Below are 20318 nucleotides of genomic sequence, written 5' to 3'. Positions count from 1 at the left end.
CGTATAACTACTACCGCTGTGGATAAAACTAACAAATCAGAGACGTATAAATTTGAGAACCTATGCTATGACCAATGTGACGTTTAGATTTCAATATATCTCTTCAAATATCATACAGAAATATATCTAAGTTATTATGAATTCCAATTCCAGGGTGGATAAGCACAAATTCACCTCTAGCGCCGGGATGTTGGATAAATGTTCCATGTTCACAAACAAAACGTCATCGAAAAGCCATGCCCAAACTAGACTACGCCTTCTGGCTTTCTACTCTTCATCATCGTCTTCTTCTGGAGCCTCTCGTAACCACTGGACCAAAACAAAACAAAAAAAATGGATATTTCATTTAAAAAATAAAAAGTAAACCTAACCACAGGCTATGAGCACGTAGTTAAAATAATGATATTAACTTGAATAAATGTCTGGGCCTGCTTCACAAAAACTTTATCTGTCTCGTCTGCCTCTCTCTTCTCGTCTTCCCAACTTAAAACGGCATCTTCTTGTATGATATCTTTGTCATACATAATACTCAAAATCTGTTTAAAGAATAGAACGTAAGATGTTATAACAGAGGAGAACAAAACAGAGGAACAATAGTATGGTGAGAGCATGTCAAACAATTAACTTCAATTATATTACATGTACAGCAGAGACAAGAGGCTAGAATTAAGAACATTCTCAAATCCCAAAATCTCGCGCCAACAAAACAGCTAGACAAATACCCATGCAAAAGTATGAAATTCCAGATCCTTTCCTTAAGTATTAAATCCATCTCAGCATATTATTAACACGACAGGATTTGGAAAGTATGGCAGTGCAAAATTGTAATATTAAATGACTTTTTTTCCCCTAACACAGCTTTTATAAATTACGATTCATGAAACCAAAGTAAATTGAAAAGGTTATACACGTCACTACCAAAGTTCAGAGAACCATTGTTTTCTTTTCTGGCGTGCATCCAGAGACACATCCAAACTTAAGAAGGATAACCCAGGCAACCAAAAAAAAAAAAAAAAAACTCAAGGATAACCATACCTTTGTGAACAATGGAGCATATTCTTTAGCAGATTCCAGGCACATTTCTTCAAACTTCAGTATCACTTCAATCTGAAGTAAAAATAAACAATTGGCCGATGACAAAGCACAAGGGCATCTGACACGTAACTGTAGCATTCTGAACAACCGAAGCTATTGATATCTTAAAACGGATTGATGGAGAAGTATTGGAATTCAGAGCAAAAGAAAACACTGACACATGGTTTTTTATTGACCTAGAAAATACTTATGACAGGCGCAAAGAGATTTGCTTTGGAAAGCACTAGAAAAGTATGTTCATGCAGCTTATAGTAAAGCCATAAAAGGACATGTCCGAGGGGACAACAACTAACGTTAGAATGTCTTTAATCGAGTTATAGCCACCGACAAAAAAGTCTCTCATTGGACAATGATTAAAACAGACACGAAAACTGCAAACTCTTCAATACAGCTTGGGACCATATTTATTTAAAACAAGGGAGAAAAATAACCTGCTCATCAATGTCAGCAAGGTAGGACATCAGAAGTTTTTTCCATGCTGTTAGTATACTGTCAACGTTCTGAACCAAGCTACCTGGACACAGAACATAAAAACAACTAACTTTTAATTATAGACTATTAGGCATGGTCATTCTCCTGCACAAAGTCCATAAAAGTAACATCAACTACTAAAACACCATCAATCGAGTCACTATCCATTCATTGAACCTAAAAGGGGGGGCAAAAATCACATAGGTATCACTCATGGGACTGGAGAGAAACATGTCAGCTTATTCTTCCATATTTCAAAATGCAAAACTTATCAGCTTATAATTATGCAGATTCCGTTATTTGGTGTCTACAACAAGATAAGATGGCATGTTTTCTAAGGATAGTAATTATAAATCTACACGAATTATTTATCAAGAAAGTAATGACTTGTTAAATTAATTGGAAAATATTTATTAAAAAAAGGAATAGCAAAAGAGAACTTACCAGCTGAACTATGGGGGATATCCAAAGCGTGTTTCATCATGGCATGGAAGATAGCTCCAGCACAATCTGCTGCTAACTTATTGTATGACAACCTGCAATGCCAAGAAAGCTAACAGCAATAATGCAAACTGAACTTGATAGCAAAACATTATAAAAGGGGAAAAAATCCAAGCATATGTTGTAGAACCAAGGTGCAACAGTCACGCATATATTTTACAGATTTAAAGAATCAAAGTCTGGTTGTATGGCATAGTATATGCACACTTCCCCATCTTTCTTTAAGGGTAATTCAAAACTATTAGACCTTCTCCTTTGTTTAGCATTCATGCACAACTTGAAGGACTACTTCAGTTCTACAATCTACATGTGGTTCAAGAATAATGTATGTATGTATGTATGTATGTATGTATAAAACATACTTCAGAGGCTCATAAATAAATAAAAAAAAACATACTTCAGAGAGTTAACTTCTAAAATCACATGGTCTTCTTTTATGTTCTCATGCACAGCCCTGAGAAAAGTTGCTTCAACCTGTAGTTCCAATAAATCACTTAAAATGGGGTATCTGCAAAATGATTGAATTGCAAGCACATGTTAACAGGTCAAATCCCACCTCTTTCTCAAAGTATGAGTCATCTCTGGAATATTCAATGTCATCAATATCTGATTCATTAGAATCAGGTTTCAGCTCTCCAGAAGGTGGAAGAATACTGCCATCATGAGCCAAATCCAGGTCATTTTCCAAAATTTCCATTGCCTCAGAAATTTTATCTGCAGGAATAGGAGCCACTGAATGCCTCCACTCTTCTTCAAGGCCTCCATCACATTTTGACCAAACATAACCGGTCCCACCCACACCTAACTGATCAGAAAAAGAACATGTGGATAAAAAACATTAAATCCAAATCTCTGACAAAACCTAAAATTTCAACCACAGCTGCAGGATTTGTGGCTATAAATTGCAGATGGTGCTGATTTGCAGTAGTGGAAAAATAAGATTTTCCAATTCACTAATTAAAATTAATCTGATGACAAAATTAGTTGTTAGGAAAGCATTGAGCACTAATGTGTTGAAAATATAGATTAAGACGTTCAAAATTAACTCTCAAGCAGATCCTCAGACCTAATTCATCAAATATTCTAATAACACATTAAGATAACGGCATGCATCTAAGCTAAATCTTCACCCGCCAAAAATAAGTTGACATACTTAACACAATTGATGGAAGCAGTATATCAAAAAATCTTTAGGAACCAACCTCTGAAGCAGAAGAGGATTGTGTCTCCAATACCTGCGATGCAGCCTCTGCACCATACTCATCCACTAAGCTATTCATTGCTGCATACAAATAACTAATGCTGAAGTAAAAATGCAATTAGAAAGTAGAGAATAATATGATTAAGATTTGTCAAGAATTTTTTGAGATGAAAATGATTGACCTAGAAGTTAATCTAGTTAATCTGTCAAAAAGCTGAATTGTTCAACCCCACAAGAAATATAGAAATCAATATTTCTTGAACAGTCATCAATGCAATGATGCCCGTGCTTTATAGAGAAGAATAGACATTAAATGAAATGGCACTTAAATTTAGATCTTTAAAATATAAATCCAAGGCTAAGGAAGATTCATTGTAGAATAATGCATCAGCGTTCCAAAAAATTTCTTGACTCCCATAATCAGAAGGTTGAAACAAAAATATAATTCTCAGGAAAGAAAGTAGAAATCTCTATGCCATTGCCTTTAACTAAAAAATTTTCCCACTCATTTTTGCTCATTCCAGGCAAAATTCCAGTCACCAATAATGTCATATTTTCTATTGCCTCTTGATTATTCAGTCGAAGTGGACTAAAAAATAAAAGAACACCTCCATTGACTATAAAGGCAACTTCAAAGCAACCTAATGTCCAAGGAGACTACCAGTTCTCATAAGCACCTCAGCCACCATTTCCTCTAACGTCACATGTCCAGATTCGATGCTCAGTAAGGGTGTGCACCAAGTGCTCATCACTAAAACAGCACCATTATCCTGATCATGGCGCTATCTGAGCCATTCAGCTAAAATCAAATCCTGGCCATTTGTTATTTCAATCAAAATCCCAGTCATTTGTTATTCCCATTGTTTCCTTCTTTTTCCCAAATCTTCTCCCATTTTTTAGTTTGTTCTGCTATATGCAAAAATTCACAACAGCATCATTTCTGCAGAGAGCACCTGGTGCTTATCACAGCCACTAAACATGGAATGTCAATGCCTAACATCATATGTTTTACACTAAATCTTATTAATGTACATTTTCAGGAACAAGTATAAGACTAATACTACCTAGGCACACTAGCTATTTAAAACGAGATACTAAATTATTACTTCGCACTAGTATCTCAATTACAGATTTCATGCCATGCAATTATAATAGGATTAATAACTACAAAGGTGAAAAATCACACTAGGAAGTCAGAAATTTCATGAAAAGTTAAAATACCACCAGTGCTGTCAGCATATTCCAGCTCTTCATCACTATCTTCCTCAATTGGCTGCTGAAATAAAGATACTTTTGAGTATGAAGGAACGACAAACTTCGGCCCAATCACAACCTGGAAGTATAAAATTCCTGAAACCATCAACAGTTGTATAATTGACTTGACAAAAAAAGAATCCTCTATAATCCCATGTAGGAATTACTGGCTAAAGGAATCAATAAATAGGAAATCGAATTTTATATATCTTCAACAAACTACGGACATGGAAAAATGAAATTATCTCTGAATTTTAATATATTTATTAAAAGGGAGAATCACATTCAAGGACCACTCAAGCAAATCATTTATCTCATTCGAGAAAAAACAAGTCATGTTCCCATTTTAATAATAATCCATTTTATATTGGTCCTTATTTGTGAATAATTTCCTTGAATGGTCCTTAGGTGTGATTCTCCCTATATTTAATGTCTAGCAAGTATACAAATAAAGTGCATAATAATGCTGCAAAATTAAGGGCTTTGGTTATAAACTTATCCTGATTGTGAGTAAAGTATGGGTAAGAGGATACTGTGGTCACCATCCTGAAACCCATATTTAACTTGTCAGAAATTCCCCATCCCCTTTGAATTGCCAGACCCTGCTTTATTTAGCAGCCTTTAATGCATGGCTGTGGTGTTCCTCAATGCGTTTTCCCGGACTAAGAAGGCAAGCTAAGCTTGATCAAAAGAAAAGAAAAGAAAAAATAAACTGCACATAGAACATTCTAGCCTTGTCCTCCTGCAACAAATTTCTGTAATCTGATAGAGCTTCTGACATCAAGATAGTATCAAAACCAACTGCATGGGCTTTTCTCCTAATGCTTTGTTTATTTTTGTTTGTTTACTAAACTCTTAAAAACTAATAGCTTATAGAATCTTTTAAAGGTAGAAGCAATATTTTATCCTATTCTCTTACATATTAAAGGTCAGGTTGGAGTTTTCAGGTTGATTGTTATAGTTTTCTAATTTATTTACATTTTTGGGCTGAGGCTTATATGATGATTGCTTCAAATTAGCAGGGCACCTAAGGTGCATGCCATTTTCACAAGGGAAAAGGCGTAAAAGGCATTCAAAGCAGCACCTCTCATGATGCAAGAGGTGCTGGGCTCGGATGGCAACTCACCTCAAGCCCCCGACCTAATGTTGTGGAACCTCAAGCATCAAATAAATCTTTATTCTGGCAATGCATAACAGTTTATAAACCAGCCCAGACACGTGAGAAACTGGAAGGGCAAGAGACTGGCTGCTCAAATTTGGTATAGATTGCTCAAAGATGCTAACCTTGAAAGATAAAACCGCACCAGGTTCCAGAACAGCCCCTGACTTGATAGTCACCCCATCACATACAATGGCATGCCTAAGTTTACAACCATCTTCAATGGTGACATTGTCCCATATATAGGATCCCTCTATCTGAACATTTGAGCCAATTGTACATCCTTCTCCAATAACCGAATTTGAAATTTTAGTGTTATCCCTGATTTTGGTGCCAAATCCTATGACTGTAAATGGGCCAACAACTGCTGAATGTGATTGTGATATTTCTGAAAAGGGAGAAAAGAAATCATCAAATCACAAGGGCAACTGTTTGAGAAAATAAGTACAACGAATTAATAAAATAAGGAAAGTTGGAGTAAAATTCACAAGTTAAAAAGTCAAAACCAACAATCTTGATCACATCTACAATACCACCAGTACATCATGCGGTGTTGACACAGCTTCCAATGTATCTAAATCTATTCTGCTCAACCAAATCTGATTCCATGTTAACCATAATAAATTTAACCACACATTGTTTAAGTCAACTACGCATGATATGAAAGTACTCATATCTTAGGCGGTCAACATGAATCCAGCTAATGATTTGAACTTAAAAAGACTAAAGTGGCTAATGCTCAAGGAGGTATCAATACTACTAACATATTATCATGTCCATAACCATTAATTAACACCGGTATCACCAATCAAAAGATGAACACACTTCCACACTCTATTATCATGTCATAACATAATTAGCCTGCATAATCGCAATGCAAAGTACAAATGTAACACATAAACTCTCATCCTTCACCTGATGCACGGTACATTCCCTGTCGTTCAAGTTTTGTGGCAGAATTGCCAAAAAACTTCACATCTGGCACCAATGGATATGTCCATCTATGAATGATGTCCTTGCTGACAGTGTCATAACTGCGGAAATTATCAATCCTTGCTGCGTAACTTGAGTGAATCTCATGAGTGAATATCTTGTATCCCATAATCTGAAATGCATATACAGTTATCTTATAAGGGATGTGCTATAGAATGCAAAACCAAGAGCATATGGGCCAAAGAAGAAAATACAAAAATTTGCAAAAGTCAGCTAGTACAACAAATGTGATAGATGACTGACAATATGATAAATAATTCGGATGCATTTTTCATACCAACATCAAGAAATCCAGGGAAATCCAGCACAACATGATTTAAATATATGAAGGTTTAAAATTAAAAAAAAATGAAGATAATCAATGTTCTAAGATATTGATATATTTCACATGTGTGAGGCAGATTTATAACCCCCTCCCTCTCCTGCTGCTACAGCATTGCTCACACCTATTTCTTTAATAATATTAATATGGAAGCATATCTCTTTCAGTAGTCATTCAAAAAGTGAGCGAAGCTAAAACAAATTTTCATTTCAGATAACTTTCACAACCAAAACAAGTTATTAACATTTTGTCATATATATGTAATTGTGTAAAGTTTTGTAAACTTATCCAACAAGCCTCAGACCGAGAAACTGAGGTTTTCTAAGCACAAGAGATCTGTACATAATGTTCATCAAACCATTCAAAAATAAAGATACCATTAATAACAATAGCATCCTCAAAAGAACTATTGAAGTTGCATATGTGATTATAGCAACATAGCTCATGTCTTCCATTAAAGTAAGAACTTCATAGAGATAACTAGGCATGCAAGCACTAGGAGTTAGGACATGCAAGCACTAGGAGTTAGGAACAGGAAATACTATTAATCTAAATTAGAGAGACATTAAATAAAATGACCTAAACAAGAACAAGAAAGGGAAAATACATCATCAACAAGCAATCCCTTAACAAAATGACGCCGCAAATGTTGATAGTCAAAATTGTCTGTAAATAGGCTAAGAACCTCCGGTGAGCAGATGTCAATGTAACAATCCTGCAGAAAAGGCATTGTTCATCTCAGGAATAATTATTAGTTAAAACACAGTCCATGGATTTATTTCCGAAGTACAGATGAAGAATTGATTAAAAATAAATGCATAACATCCATAAATAGTATATTTGCATTATTTTGGATAACGCAACAAATGAGATAAAAAGTCGTCAATGGTAAAAAAAAAAAATGCAGCATTTTCTGCAATATTTTGTTCATTGTCATGACAAAAAGTAAAAGATGTTTTTGAATGGTTTTTTATGGATTAGTGCCAGAACTTCAATTGCTCTTTCAGTAAATCTCATGATAAACCATAAATATATTGACCTGCTTGTCATGGTGCAGAGAGATTGAAGGATTGTCAAGAAGCAAGGACTTATCGAGATGCAAAATCCCTCTGGAATAGTCTGCCTTGTCCTCATAATACAAAAGTTGCTTGGTAGAGGGATCAATGGCCATAAAGAGTTCATCAGTACCAAGTCGAGATTGATGAGTGGCCGGATGAGGTTTTGATCGTTTAATGACCATGGTCATTATTGCGTCGTTATCTTTCTTTCTTCTTTCCTTGTGCTCTTGAAGAGCCTGAGTGAGTGACATGTTGCTTACCGTATCTCCACTGATCAAGATAAAATCTCCATGTATCTTGAAAACATCAAAACATGTTAAAAAAAAAATGCTACTCTGTTAAACTGGGTCAATACGTCAACAAACACTTATGAACTGAATCAAATAATAACAACAGCAATAATAATAATAATAATAATTAATCTGAACTGGCAAGTAAGTTTCTGAACTTCTGATTATCCTTCGATTATATACAAAACTGAGCATGCGGAAACACTCTCGAGCGATGCCAATTAGAATGTAGGAAAGGATATAAAGAGAAGGCGCACCACATTGCGCTCATATATTAGACGCAAAGCATCTCCAGCACTAACGGAATGATGCGACTCTATCATTGAGACGGTAAAATTTGGTTGGGAGAGCCACTCAGATTTCTTCAAATAGGAAGTCACTTGCTTGGAATGAGCACAACAGAAAACAAAAACCTCTTCGACACCAGCAGATTCAAGCCACGCCAATGTGTAATTTATCATGGGAACATTTACAAGTGGTAATAGAACCTATGGAGAAAAGGAACAAACCGCCAAGTTAGATTACGAACACTTCAGCAAGCATCCAGAAGTCCAATCAAGAGAAGAAAGTACTTTGGGACGTTCAAGGGTGATAGGTCTGAACTTGGTAGTAAAACTATCAGCCAAGAGGATTGCTTGCAAAGGGACGCGAGCCAAATCCTCGGCCTCCTCCGAAGCCTTAACCCCACTTTTCTTAGGTGCACCCATCTTCTTCTTCCACCTTTTCCTCAAAGCCACTCACAATGAAATTTCAGGAGAAGTCAGCAGCAACAAGAACAAAAAAAATAAACCCCAAAGGAATTGATAGGTCCAGTGGCGGGGTGCCGCTGCTGGGGAGTGATTCCTGAACACGTAACGCTCTTGATTTTCTCGCGCGGGGCAGGGATTGCGAGTTTCCATTTTTCTCGTTGTTGTTTTGGGCTATATCGTTTAGTGGGCTTTATCTGAACGGATCCATTCCTTTCCTTTCCTGGCCTAAATAGCAGGACCTCCGTTATGCCACTTACGGCCTTCCCTGACCTATTAATTAATTAGTCATTAGTCATTTATATTCCATTATTAGGCCTGCTCATATCTTGTATCCACACTATCAATCCTCTTTGTTATAATCCATCTATCTGTTTCTTCTTCAAATCTTGTAAAACCCAGCTTGATTCAAGAAATAGTCAGGTCTAATAATTATTTGGAAAAACATAACTTTGGATCCATATACTTTGCTCACATTTTATTATTGATCTCTATTTTTTTTTAATGTTTTAAGTTACTACATTTTTATTTTTCAATACCTTAGGTCCCTTTATAAACAAAGTGTTGGGACCTTAGAGGGACCTAGAACACCAAAAAAATTCAAGGACCAATAACAAAACGCAAACAGAATGCAGCAACCCAAAGTTATGTTTTTCCTAATTATTTTTAGTGCTTTGACTCAATTAGTAATTCTTTAGATGTTTAATGATTTGCATTTCTTTTATTTTTTCTTATGTAGATATTTTTGTCATGTGCTTGTGTCATATATGATATGTTTTTATCATGACATGCCATACTGGCTATAGGTATAGTGTTGTCACAACAAATTAATACTAGATCTATACTTTCATTTCTAAACCCATAATGTTCCAAAAATCTCTTTAGTCATGTAGCCTCTTGTACCATCACAGTAGATGTTACAAACTCAGCTTCCATAAAATGTAGGACAATGCATATCTGTTTCTTACTGCTCCAGCAAATAGCTCTATTATTAAGCAAGAAAGTATAACCTGAAACCGACCTTTGTTCATTTTCATCTCCACTCAAATCTGCATCATAGTATCCTATCAAGTGCAAATCACTCCTTTAATAAAACAATACATAGTCAAAAGTGCATCAAAAGCGCCCTTCAAATACCTTGAGATCCCCTCACATCCTTCTAATATTCCTCGTCAAGGTTGAGCTGGTGGCAACTCACAAGTCCTGCCGCATAACATATATCTAGTCTTGTACACATCATTACAAACATTAAACTTCTAACTCCATTGGAATATGGAATTCTTTCCATCTTCTTTCTAGTTGTATAACATCCTAAAAATCTATTTGCATGTTAGTCAAATTAATTAAGGATAATTAAGTAAGAATTAGTGTGGTGTGTGGACAAAGAGGTCGGGTCACTCGGACCTCAAAATGGGAGAAAAATAAGGGAAAGTGGCTCGGTAGCACGTGCACAAGGTGCTGCAACGCACGAGCCACATAATGTGAAAGAAACCCTCTATGTGCCATATACTGCGACACATAGGAACATGTATTGTGGCGCACGAACAAAATTTGACAATAATAAGTTGCAAAAATAGACTGAAAATTTACTAAATCATCATCTCGAAAAGTTACCATCATTGCTTTACTCTCAATCTGGAAGCATCTTTTAGATATACTCTCTATTACTTTTTCAAAGTAGGGTCTCTTGTGAATTTTAATTCTATTTAGATCTTCTCGTATAGATTTCAGAGCTCCCACTTAAATCAGCATATTGCAATGATATAGGCCTATCAATTTGTTATATATTATGTTGCTCTCGTGTCTTATAAAGAGATGCAGTACAGTCAACTTCTTCCTTGCTAAGAAATTCATTTTCTAAAAATATGGCATCCCTAGATTCAATTTTAATTACTATTCTATCATTGTTTTCAACAATAAAAATATAACCCTTTGATTGCTCAGAGTATCTTATAAAGATACATTCTTTTCCTCCTAGACCTAATTTTTTTTATTTTTGTAGAAATCATCATGGACACATGTAGCTAACTCCTATTTTCATTTCATCCATAATTTATAAGGTATGAAAATGGCTAGTTTTAAGGGCACATGATTAAGTGTGAAAATTGCAGTTAGTAAAGCATCCTCTTAATACAAGATTGGAATATTCACTCGTGCTACCATAGACTTAACATTTCTTCTTTCAGTAACTCCATTCTATTATGGAGTGCTAGGAATAGTTAATTATCTAATTATTTCTTTTTCTTCATGGAGCACTTTAAATTAATCAAACAAGTATTCACAACCTTAATCAGTTCACAGGAGCTTTGGATTTTTGACCTCATTAATTTATTGTCTAAAACACTAAAGAGCTTCAGATTTTGTAGATATCAAATAGGTACAACCAAAATATGAAAAGTCATTAATAAAGGTAATAAAATACTGAGCTCCGTATTGTTCCTTTATACTCATAAAACCACATATATCATAATGGATTAATCACAATGGATTTTTTAGCCTTAACACCTTTACCGAAAAGTTTTCTAATTGATTTTTGGTCTTATGTTTGCAACTGGACCCAACATTCATTCTTTAGTTAGTTTAATTATTCTATTTTGATTATTATATCTTAGTCTAATATGCCAGATATTCATATTATCATCATTGGAGGGGGAGTAAAGCAATCATGAGAATAAATATCGTTAATAATATCCATAATAAAAGCCTTCTTAGAAAGAAAAACACACCCATAAAAAGTTGAATTATATGTATGTCAGCAACCTTATCATAAAAATTAAAAAAAGCCCATAATCTAAAAGGCAATAAATAGAAATTAAGTTTCATTGGATATACAATGCATATAAAACATCATGGAGAATTGAGATTTAGCCACCTCGCAAAATTAACTTACAAGTTCTAATACCTTTGACCTAAATTCTTGTGTCGTTATCAACGTAAAGCCACTTACTTTAATTTAGCAACAACCAATTGTACTCTATAAAGGATCCACAATCCCTCCTTACATTGTCTACAAAGCCCAAGTATACAATCTAAGATGAGAAAATAGTTTCTGTTTGAAAAATATTATTGAAGACATATGAAAAAGTTGAAATCACATAATCTATGAGTACTTGATCACATCCATTTTGTCCAAGATAATCTTTTACAAAATAGCTCATTTTTTGATAGGCAAAGCATTTGGCCTTGTTTATGTCAATTATATTCTTTCTACCCTTCTTTCCCTTTTTTCTTGAAAGGTTGCTTGTCATTTTTCACCTTAATGCCATTATTGTTACCCTTCTTTTATTGCTTCTTGCCCCTCTTGGGCTTAGCATTTGACAGAATATCTTCCTCGATAAGGTAAGCCTGTCCAAATGACTTGTAATCCTTTAGACACTTGTCCTTTAGCTCCAAGTGCTTTGCCACATCGTTAAAAATAACAATGTTTTTTTTATGGGTTAGGTTAACTTTCATATGTTCCTAGCTAGTTAGGAGTGATTTGATTACAACTTATATTTGTTGTTCATTAGGCAAATTATGCCAGGCTTCCTTAAGCTCTCAGATCATGTTGCCCATCTCTCCAAGGCGTCATTATATAAGAGTATTTAGTTTCAACTTCTAAGTGCCAAGCTTAATAGTCAGCCTTTCAAACTTCATAGTTTAGGTACCCTCAAATTTCTCTTTTAAGGCAGCCCACATGGCCTGAGTTGTTGAGTGCTTTTTAAATTTGTAAATTAGATCATCAACCATAACATTTAGGCTCAGCCATGATTATAGTCAGTGGCTTGATAGCATCTTATTCTTTCAAAATGCACGACACATTGCGATGCCATATGTCTCAATTATTTCCATTTAACGTGTTACCTTTGTTAAGTTCAACGATACTATTTTTAGTTGCCATTTAGTTTTGATACAAAATTACCCCCTATTAATGGTCTTATATATTAAAGCAAGAACAAAGTATTATGAGGAATATACAATGTCTTGTATTTTATTATTTTTTACTAGAGTAACAATAATACTGTTAAGTAAGCAACTATGAGGCTACGTTTGTATCCCTCCTATCACATTAACTCTAATAATATCACCATTGTCTATACAAAATTTTGCAAATATTTTCACAATCATAATATTAACTCTTAAATGACTCATTACTTAAGGGCTCTCACTCAAACAAAGCATTTAAATCAATAATAGCCAATCAATATGAAAAATAAAATGCTTTATATTTACAAGAGCAAAAAGTCTTTATACAATATAACATAAAAAACATAAAGTATGGTAAAACACAATATTTAAAAACACATTATGTTATTAAGACTCGAATCTAAAAAAGATATTTAATTATATCTTTATATATTTTTTGCACTCTCGCCCCCTTAATAGCGCTTTTTCATAGGGGATTTTTCGAGGAGGACTTGCTTTGTTTCATAAGTTCTCTCCCGAGTTGTTTGAAAATGCTTCTCATAATTGGGGCTTTTTTTTATTATGAAGCTTGAATATTTTCTTTGGACAAGGAAATGTGATCTATATTCTTAATTCTTTTATCATTTCTTTTAGTCATGTTTTTTTATCATGAAGGGTGTAAATAGTTGTTCCACTGCTTCATCTTTATATTGAAGATCTTTAGCACCCTTTAATTCATATTTTTGTTCCGACATCATACACACTCTTTTGGGCCCTTCTGGCACATTTTTAAGATTTTCATCAGGATTAAAATTTTTACCTAAAGACTCATAATTTGGCTCATTTAGATATTCAATACTAGTGGAATAATTTTTTGAGTTTTTATTGCTGCTTGAAGCCTTTTGCTCATATTTTCCTAAAAGAAAGATGAAAATAATTTTTAAGAATTTTTAAAATGTTAAAACTTATAAAATGCATTGAAAACTAAAAAAGTAAATTCAACGTTTGCCTCAATATAAACAAATTTATAGATTTTTTAAGATAAATCATCTCTCAATTAGAGGTCAAAGGCAACCTTACGCACCCTAAGAAGATGACTGGATCAAAAAATCTAGCAATCACCACTCTCAAAGGTGGTGCTATATGCATTATCTTCCCAACCTCTATAGGCAACACACACCACTCCCTTGTATTGCATGCACCAATTGGGCGTCTTTATAGGCCCCACGCTTCACGTGTTGTTTTTTTTAATTCAATTTTTTTTATTTTTAATATGTATTGATTGAGTCAAGTTTGGTTAAACCTAACTTGAGGATCCACTAAATTAGATCTGTTAACTCAACCCAAACCTTTTTTTTTAAGATACCACCCTTTTTTAATAATTCAAATACTTGCAAGCCTAGAAGATTTTTTTTAATGGTTTATTAGGCTTGCTAACCCAAAATAGAAACTTCTTTTTTGATTGATCTGAGCTCGCTAGCCTAGAACCATTTTTTTAAACTTTGGACAATTGAAATAGTGCATTTTTAGTTCTCTTTATCCTTCAATCGGGTCGCTCTAACCCAGCTAGAGTCATGGGTTAGGTTTATCAAATTCGAAACTTTCAAGGGCTATGTCTCCGTGATTTGACATTTGTTTGGTGAGATTTTAGCATCATTTTTTATTTTTTTTATCTCTGCACACTTATGCTATCCATTTTCCTAAAAAAAACCATTTTTAAAGGATTCAATTTTTTGTTTTTGTTTATAGTTTAAATATTCAAAAACTTTTATTGCTCATCAAGCGCGTGGGTAATGTGTACATCCATATATAACTCGTTTATATCAATCAAGAAGCATCTAAACATGTTTATATGACAGAAACATGAATGAAAAAAAAAAAAAAAAGCCAAAGGCAGAAAGGACATGTCTAGAATATAAGAAAATAGCAATAGATAGATTTGTATATTATATAGATAAGCAAATCATTATTCTTTCATCGAATACAAAAAACATAGCCTAGGAAACAGCACCACTTTGATACCAGTGTGAGATTTGGAGGAGAAAGACACACTTGTTGTGATGCACCAATATTAGGAAATATGCGAGAACAGAGTCATAGAACCAAACTCAGTTGGTGTTACACAACAAACGCACTCTGAAAGGAAGGGAGAAAATGCGGAGAGGGACAGAAGTCTGTCATCGTGATACTGGAGAGAATAAGCTGAGTGAAACCATATAGCCTTTAACTCCCACATACTCATGTCATTATTTTCGAATGTGCCTGAGCAACGTTTTTAAAATTGTTCCTTCTAACAGATGAATGATAATATCACACAGAAGGTCCTAGTTTTATTTTCCTCATTGGCACATGCTTTCTCTTTATTTACGATAAAGCTCCCCTCTATTGGGCTTTTTTTTTGGACATTGATCCATCAAAGGTGGATAGCCTAACAATTCACGTATGTCCATTTCTCCTCCGCAAAGACTAATAACACGAGCTTTGAATAAGAAGGAAGAATAATTGCATAATTTAATATAGAAAGAAAAAGAGGAAAGAAAAATGAATGAATGCTTCAATCTATTAAGTAGTATCCCTTAGCCAATTAAATATGAGAAAAATTAATTCCTTGGAAATTCATTGGATATCATGAACATTATTTTTAGATTTAATAAATAAATAACTGAGGTGCATATTTATCAAATATCATAAATGTGTAAATTATAATTATAATTATAATTGTATATGTTTAAATCTTGATTTGTGCTAGTTTGCATTATATTAAAAAAATTGCTTCAGTTGTAATCACTTTTTATAATTTTGCCACAATCATGGTCGTCAAAACCTTCATTCAGTTCTTGCCTTCAATCACTTTAAATCTAGCTGTTATGTTTTCAACAATAACTAAATTTTAGCCCTGTGCAGATGCATTTTCTCATATTTTCATTTTTATGATATTTTCATTTTCATCCATCCAAAATAATTTATTTATAGGAGCACCTTTTGAAAAAAAAGGGCAATAATTAAACATTTAAACACTAAAAGTTCTCATATTTTTTAACATCCAAGCCCAAGAAATAATCCTTAAAAAATACATTATATTTTTTTAATGAAGAGAATAAGTTTACTAAAATAATATTTCAAATATGAATGTGTGGAAAAAAACTTAATGAAATAAGAGATAAATTAATTAATATAATCTGTGTTTATATTTATTTAAATTTTATTACATATCTAACTCCTATTATTTGTACTAAGAATCTTATATCTACATCTAATTTTTTACTATAGATTCTACATAAATTACAGGCCCCACAATCATTCTTTTTACCATTGGTTATTTATTTGCATATCTATTACCTATTATTTTTATTAAAAATATTATATTCACCATTAATTTTTACTATGGATTCTACATTATGTTTCAAAATATAAAAATTTTAATATTTCTTAAGGTGTGTTTGGTTCGAAGAAAGGAGAGGAGAGAAAAAATAATTATATATAAATAATTTTATTCTTATTTTATTAGTATTTAAATACTAAAGAAGCATATTTGTATTTTTAGAACTTATCGTGGAGGGTATACTGATCAAGGTGTGGCAAATTATTTCTCTCCTCTTTCAATCCCCCCAAATTTGGAGGGGAGAGTTTAAAGGGGAGCTTTCAAATTTAAAAGTCAAAGAAGGGGAGGGGAACAAAATCCCTCTCCTCCTCTCTAACCAAATACTACCTTATAGATTGTCTAAATTTTAAACTTGTATAAATGTTGGTCCAATACCCACATTTTTTTAATGGTAGATCATGCATCTTTTTTTTTTATCGAGTCCTGCAACTATATTTATTTTTTTAACAAAATATCTATTAACTAATTTTAAAAATTATTTTTTTAAAATAATTACTAATTTAATTTTATTAATTAAATTATGGGTCTCACATCCACTTTTTAATCATTAGTACTTTCTTTACATATCTAACACCAATTATTTTTACCATGATCTCTCATATAAAAATATTATTATTTTTCACATCTTGTCTAAATTTTTAAAATTTATAAATGTAGGCCCTCATTCACATTTTTCAACGATAGGTTTACACACCATTTTTTTAAACTACACTACTATAATTTTTAAGAAAATTAAGTTTATTAAATTTTAGATTCTCTCCATTTTCATTAGATTTTTAATTCGTATCAATTTTAAAATATACAAACACATAAAAAATTTATAGTCAAGCCCAACACCTTTAGCTTTCAAATTTATCTAGGCCAGTTTAACTATTCTAAATTATTAAAAATTATATTATTTTATTTTCTCTTTATTGGGTCTATAAATTGCGTCTTTGAATAATTTTTTGGCCAATTTATATAGTTAATTTTTTAAAAATTTATAAAATTAATTTTTTGGTAATTTAAATTATTTTTAGACAATATTTATATTTAAATGGGAGCATTTTAGTCTAACACAGGTCAACTAATGGTTATATGAATGAAAATAAAATTTAAAAATAAAAGAGAGGCTTGTATTTTTTAACTATCTATGCTAAAAAAAAACGTTCATATAAGTTTTAAAAAATAGAAACAAGGTACCTTTAATTAAAATAAGATGAAGGGAATGTCAAAATATTTTACATATTTTTAATTATAAGTTTCATATTAATAATTTAATTTTTATAGGTCCCACATGTATATCTTTCACAATGAGGCCAACATAATTACTTAGCTTTTTAATTTTTACTATATCATATTTAAAAAATTAAAAAAATATATAAAAAAGAAATAGCCGGCTGGGTATTATAGATTGACGACTACCCATCCAAAAAAATAACAATTTTTTTAAAAAAGAGAAAGTTGGATCTACAGTACCCATGCGCCGATTTTTACAAAATATTGCAAATATAAATTATAGATTATAGATATAGATTAAGTTTCTCTTGTTGACCAGGAAAAAACTAAGTAATTCCTTTTCAATTGTCTGAAGAGGTTTACTTGATTTCTTCAATTGATTCTTTTTTACCTCTCGAGCCGCCAAGTCTCCTGTTGACACAGTAATTATTGTACTTGCACAAAGTCAAGCTTTCAGTCCGCTACAGATTCCAGAAAATCGTTTGACCAGAATTGTCCATCTCATTACCTCGCAACTCGAATCCTCGAGCACCTGAAGGACGGCAATGCAGTATGTCACGTGCCATTTCTGTTACAATCCTTTTATTATTGCATATACATCATACACATATATAATTGGCAGTGATGACTACATTTTTTTTCTATTGCGGGCTTGATTGGAGGGCAGGGATGGGGAGGGAAGTGAGAGATTTTTACCAGTTCAATTAAAAAAAAAAAAGAATAGAAAATAGGGTTGAAAGCTTTTAATTAATTTTTATTAAAATTTTATAATCTAATTCGTTATTTTTTTAAACTAGACTTGTTAAAATGTCTCCTCCCTCTATTTCCCTGCAGTAAAGATACTTGTGATATATTAAAAAAAAAAAAACCATTTGTTTGCATTTTTTTTCACTCCATTCTGATCCTTTTTTTTTTCTTGTTCATTTTTTTATTTTTTTAAACGCTATTTAGTTTATAATCTAAACTTTTAGAACTAACTTTTTAAATATTATTTGCACCCAAATTATAAATTTGAAGGTCCTAACCTAACTCAATTTAATTGACTTTAAAATAATTATGTAAAAAAGAATATTTATGAAGTGTTAACCATTAAATCAAAACCATTATCCATTATGAGTGAACATGATGGAGGAAGTGCTTTATAAATTCAAAAAAGTGGCAATCATGGGGCTTGAGTACCAAGCCAAGATTATTTATAAATAGAGAAACTCTCTCTTAACAGTCATCATCAGCATCAATAAACTACCAGTCTCAGACTCTGCATCTGTTACTCTATTTTTCTTTTTATTATGTAACTTTAATCTTCATTTTTTATTGTACGGCCGGCATAGCCCACCATTCTTTTTCTTTAATTAATGCATCTCTGTTTTTCTGCATTTATATTAGTGCTCTTCACTTCGCATTCTCATATCTGGATGAATTGTGATAAGAGAGTATGGGTTCCTCACGTTTGATTAGAAGGCAAGTTTTTTCATCATTTTAAAATCCCACGTCTCTAACACGCCTTACAACACCACGTTTGATTGATTATTTTTGACGAACAAATATAAATGAATTTCTTTTGGTACAAAATACAACTGAGTTTTGAATTGATTATTTTCTTTACCATTTTTCTCTATTTTTCATGCGTTGTTAATATTTATTTGTTATTTGTAGTTTCATCTATTTTTATGAACTCAGACGACATACATTTAAGATATTGAGATTACAAATAAATTAACTACTATGATGATGATTAATAAATTATAGATTTTTAATAGTTATACTTTAGAATTATATAAATTCAACAGAGTACATCGTTGGACCAGGATACACGCCGCGCAGTTTCGGAGTTTGGAGCCATCATAAAAAGACAAAAGTACCAATCCCCTTTCCTTCGAAATAAAAGATTAAAAAAAAAGGTACAGATTCCTTTCTCACTGCAGCAGAAAACAAAACTGGAAGGTTGATGAGGCGCGCGTTTTTTGTTGGTTTTTTTAGAGGGGAATCCGGAAGGTCAAGATTAGTGAGCTTAAATAATACTTTTCCCATTTTTTTATAAATTATTTTTATCAATATCATTAATATTAATTTAAAAGAGTAAAAAAAATAAAAGTGTAAAAAATTTTAAATATACTTCTGTATATGTTATTTTCACTTTTTCATAAAAAATAATTTTAAAAATATCTTTTAAACATTATTTAAAAAGTCACACTGTAATTTATAAATGAAAATAAATGAACCTTCTAAAAGGTATATTATAAATGAAATTGAAGGGAGTAATACTTTGCTTATAGTCGATAATTTAAGTCAGGTCTATAATATATTCAAGACATTAATCAATAACAAATCACAAGTTTAAGACCAACTAATTAGATTTAAAAAGGTACCAAATAAATACAAGATCAGTCTTGATCATTTGAAAATTTCAAAAATAAATTTTAAAACACTTTGAACAAATGCGATTTCAAAGTAACTTTAAGTATGGAAGCAAGTAATTAAGGCACTTGAAATCACTTAAAATCATAATACAAATAGTTGCATGAGTATGAAAATAAGTTTGAGCATTAAAACAAGTTAAGATGAGATCAAGGAGTTATTTTCACAAAAAACAACACCATCCACCACAATCAAGGTAGCATTCACCGCAGCTCATGACAAAAGGATTATTCATTGCAGCCAACATGCTCGACCTTGTTTTTTTGTGGCTAAACAAGCCCTCCAATGTGGTGCATATGCAAAATCCAACAACAACAATTATATC

The 20318-nt window shown here is 32.5% G+C and overlaps 1 protein-coding gene across 2 annotated transcripts; it reads right to left on the bottom strand.

The window, feature by feature from the left end:
- Positions 1-66: 66 nt before the first annotated feature.
- LOC129312367 (uncharacterized) lies at positions 67-9225 on the bottom strand. Of its 2 annotated transcripts, XM_054954939.1 has the most exons (15): positions 8917-9222; positions 8602-8832; positions 8036-8350; positions 7604-7711; positions 6597-6786; positions 5807-6069; positions 4490-4601; positions 3270-3349; positions 2624-2872; positions 2465-2541; positions 2011-2102; positions 1527-1609; positions 1036-1107; positions 411-536; positions 67-309 (listed from the first exon to the last, which is right to left on the bottom strand). In XM_054954939.1, the coding sequence occupies exons 1-15, from the start codon at positions 9049-9051 to the stop codon at positions 268-270; spliced, it is 2175 nt and encodes a 724-aa protein (XP_054810914.1). In that variant the 5' UTR covers positions 9052-9222; the 3' UTR covers positions 67-267. The 2 variants fall into 2 exon arrangements, 1 of the variants encoding a protein (XP_054810914.1); XR_008593538.1 differs by lacking the exons at positions 67-309; positions 411-536; positions 1036-1107 and having other exon boundaries at positions 2011-2119; positions 8917-9225.
- Between the last annotated feature and the right edge of the window lie 11093 nt (positions 9226-20318).

This window comes from Prosopis cineraria, unplaced genomic scaffold (genome assembly GCF_029017545.1).
Source record: "Prosopis cineraria cultivar Desert tree isolate PC_DT_omini unplaced genomic scaffold, ASM2901754v1 PC1, whole genome shotgun sequence".
NCBI classification, from domain to species: Eukaryota; Viridiplantae; Streptophyta; class Magnoliopsida; order Fabales; family Fabaceae; genus Prosopis; species Prosopis cineraria.
This window is presented reverse-complemented; position numbering and strand designations above follow the sequence as displayed.

What these genes read in the sequence shown, in the direction of transcription:
- LOC129312367 (XM_054954939.1), bottom strand. Translation starts at nt 9,051, where the DNA reads ATGGGTGCACCTAAGAAAAGTGGGGTTAAGGCTTCGGAGGAGGCCGAG. An exon ending in ATATGCTGACAGCACTGGTG is followed by an intron (nt 3,350 to 4,489) that starts GTATTTTAACTT and finishes ATTTGTATGCAG; the next exon opens with CAATGAATAGCTTAGTGGAT. An exon ending in TTAGAAGTTAACTCTCTGAA is followed by an intron (nt 2,103 to 2,464) that starts GTATGTTTTTTT and finishes TTGGCATTGCAG; the next exon opens with GTTGTCATACAATAAGTTAG.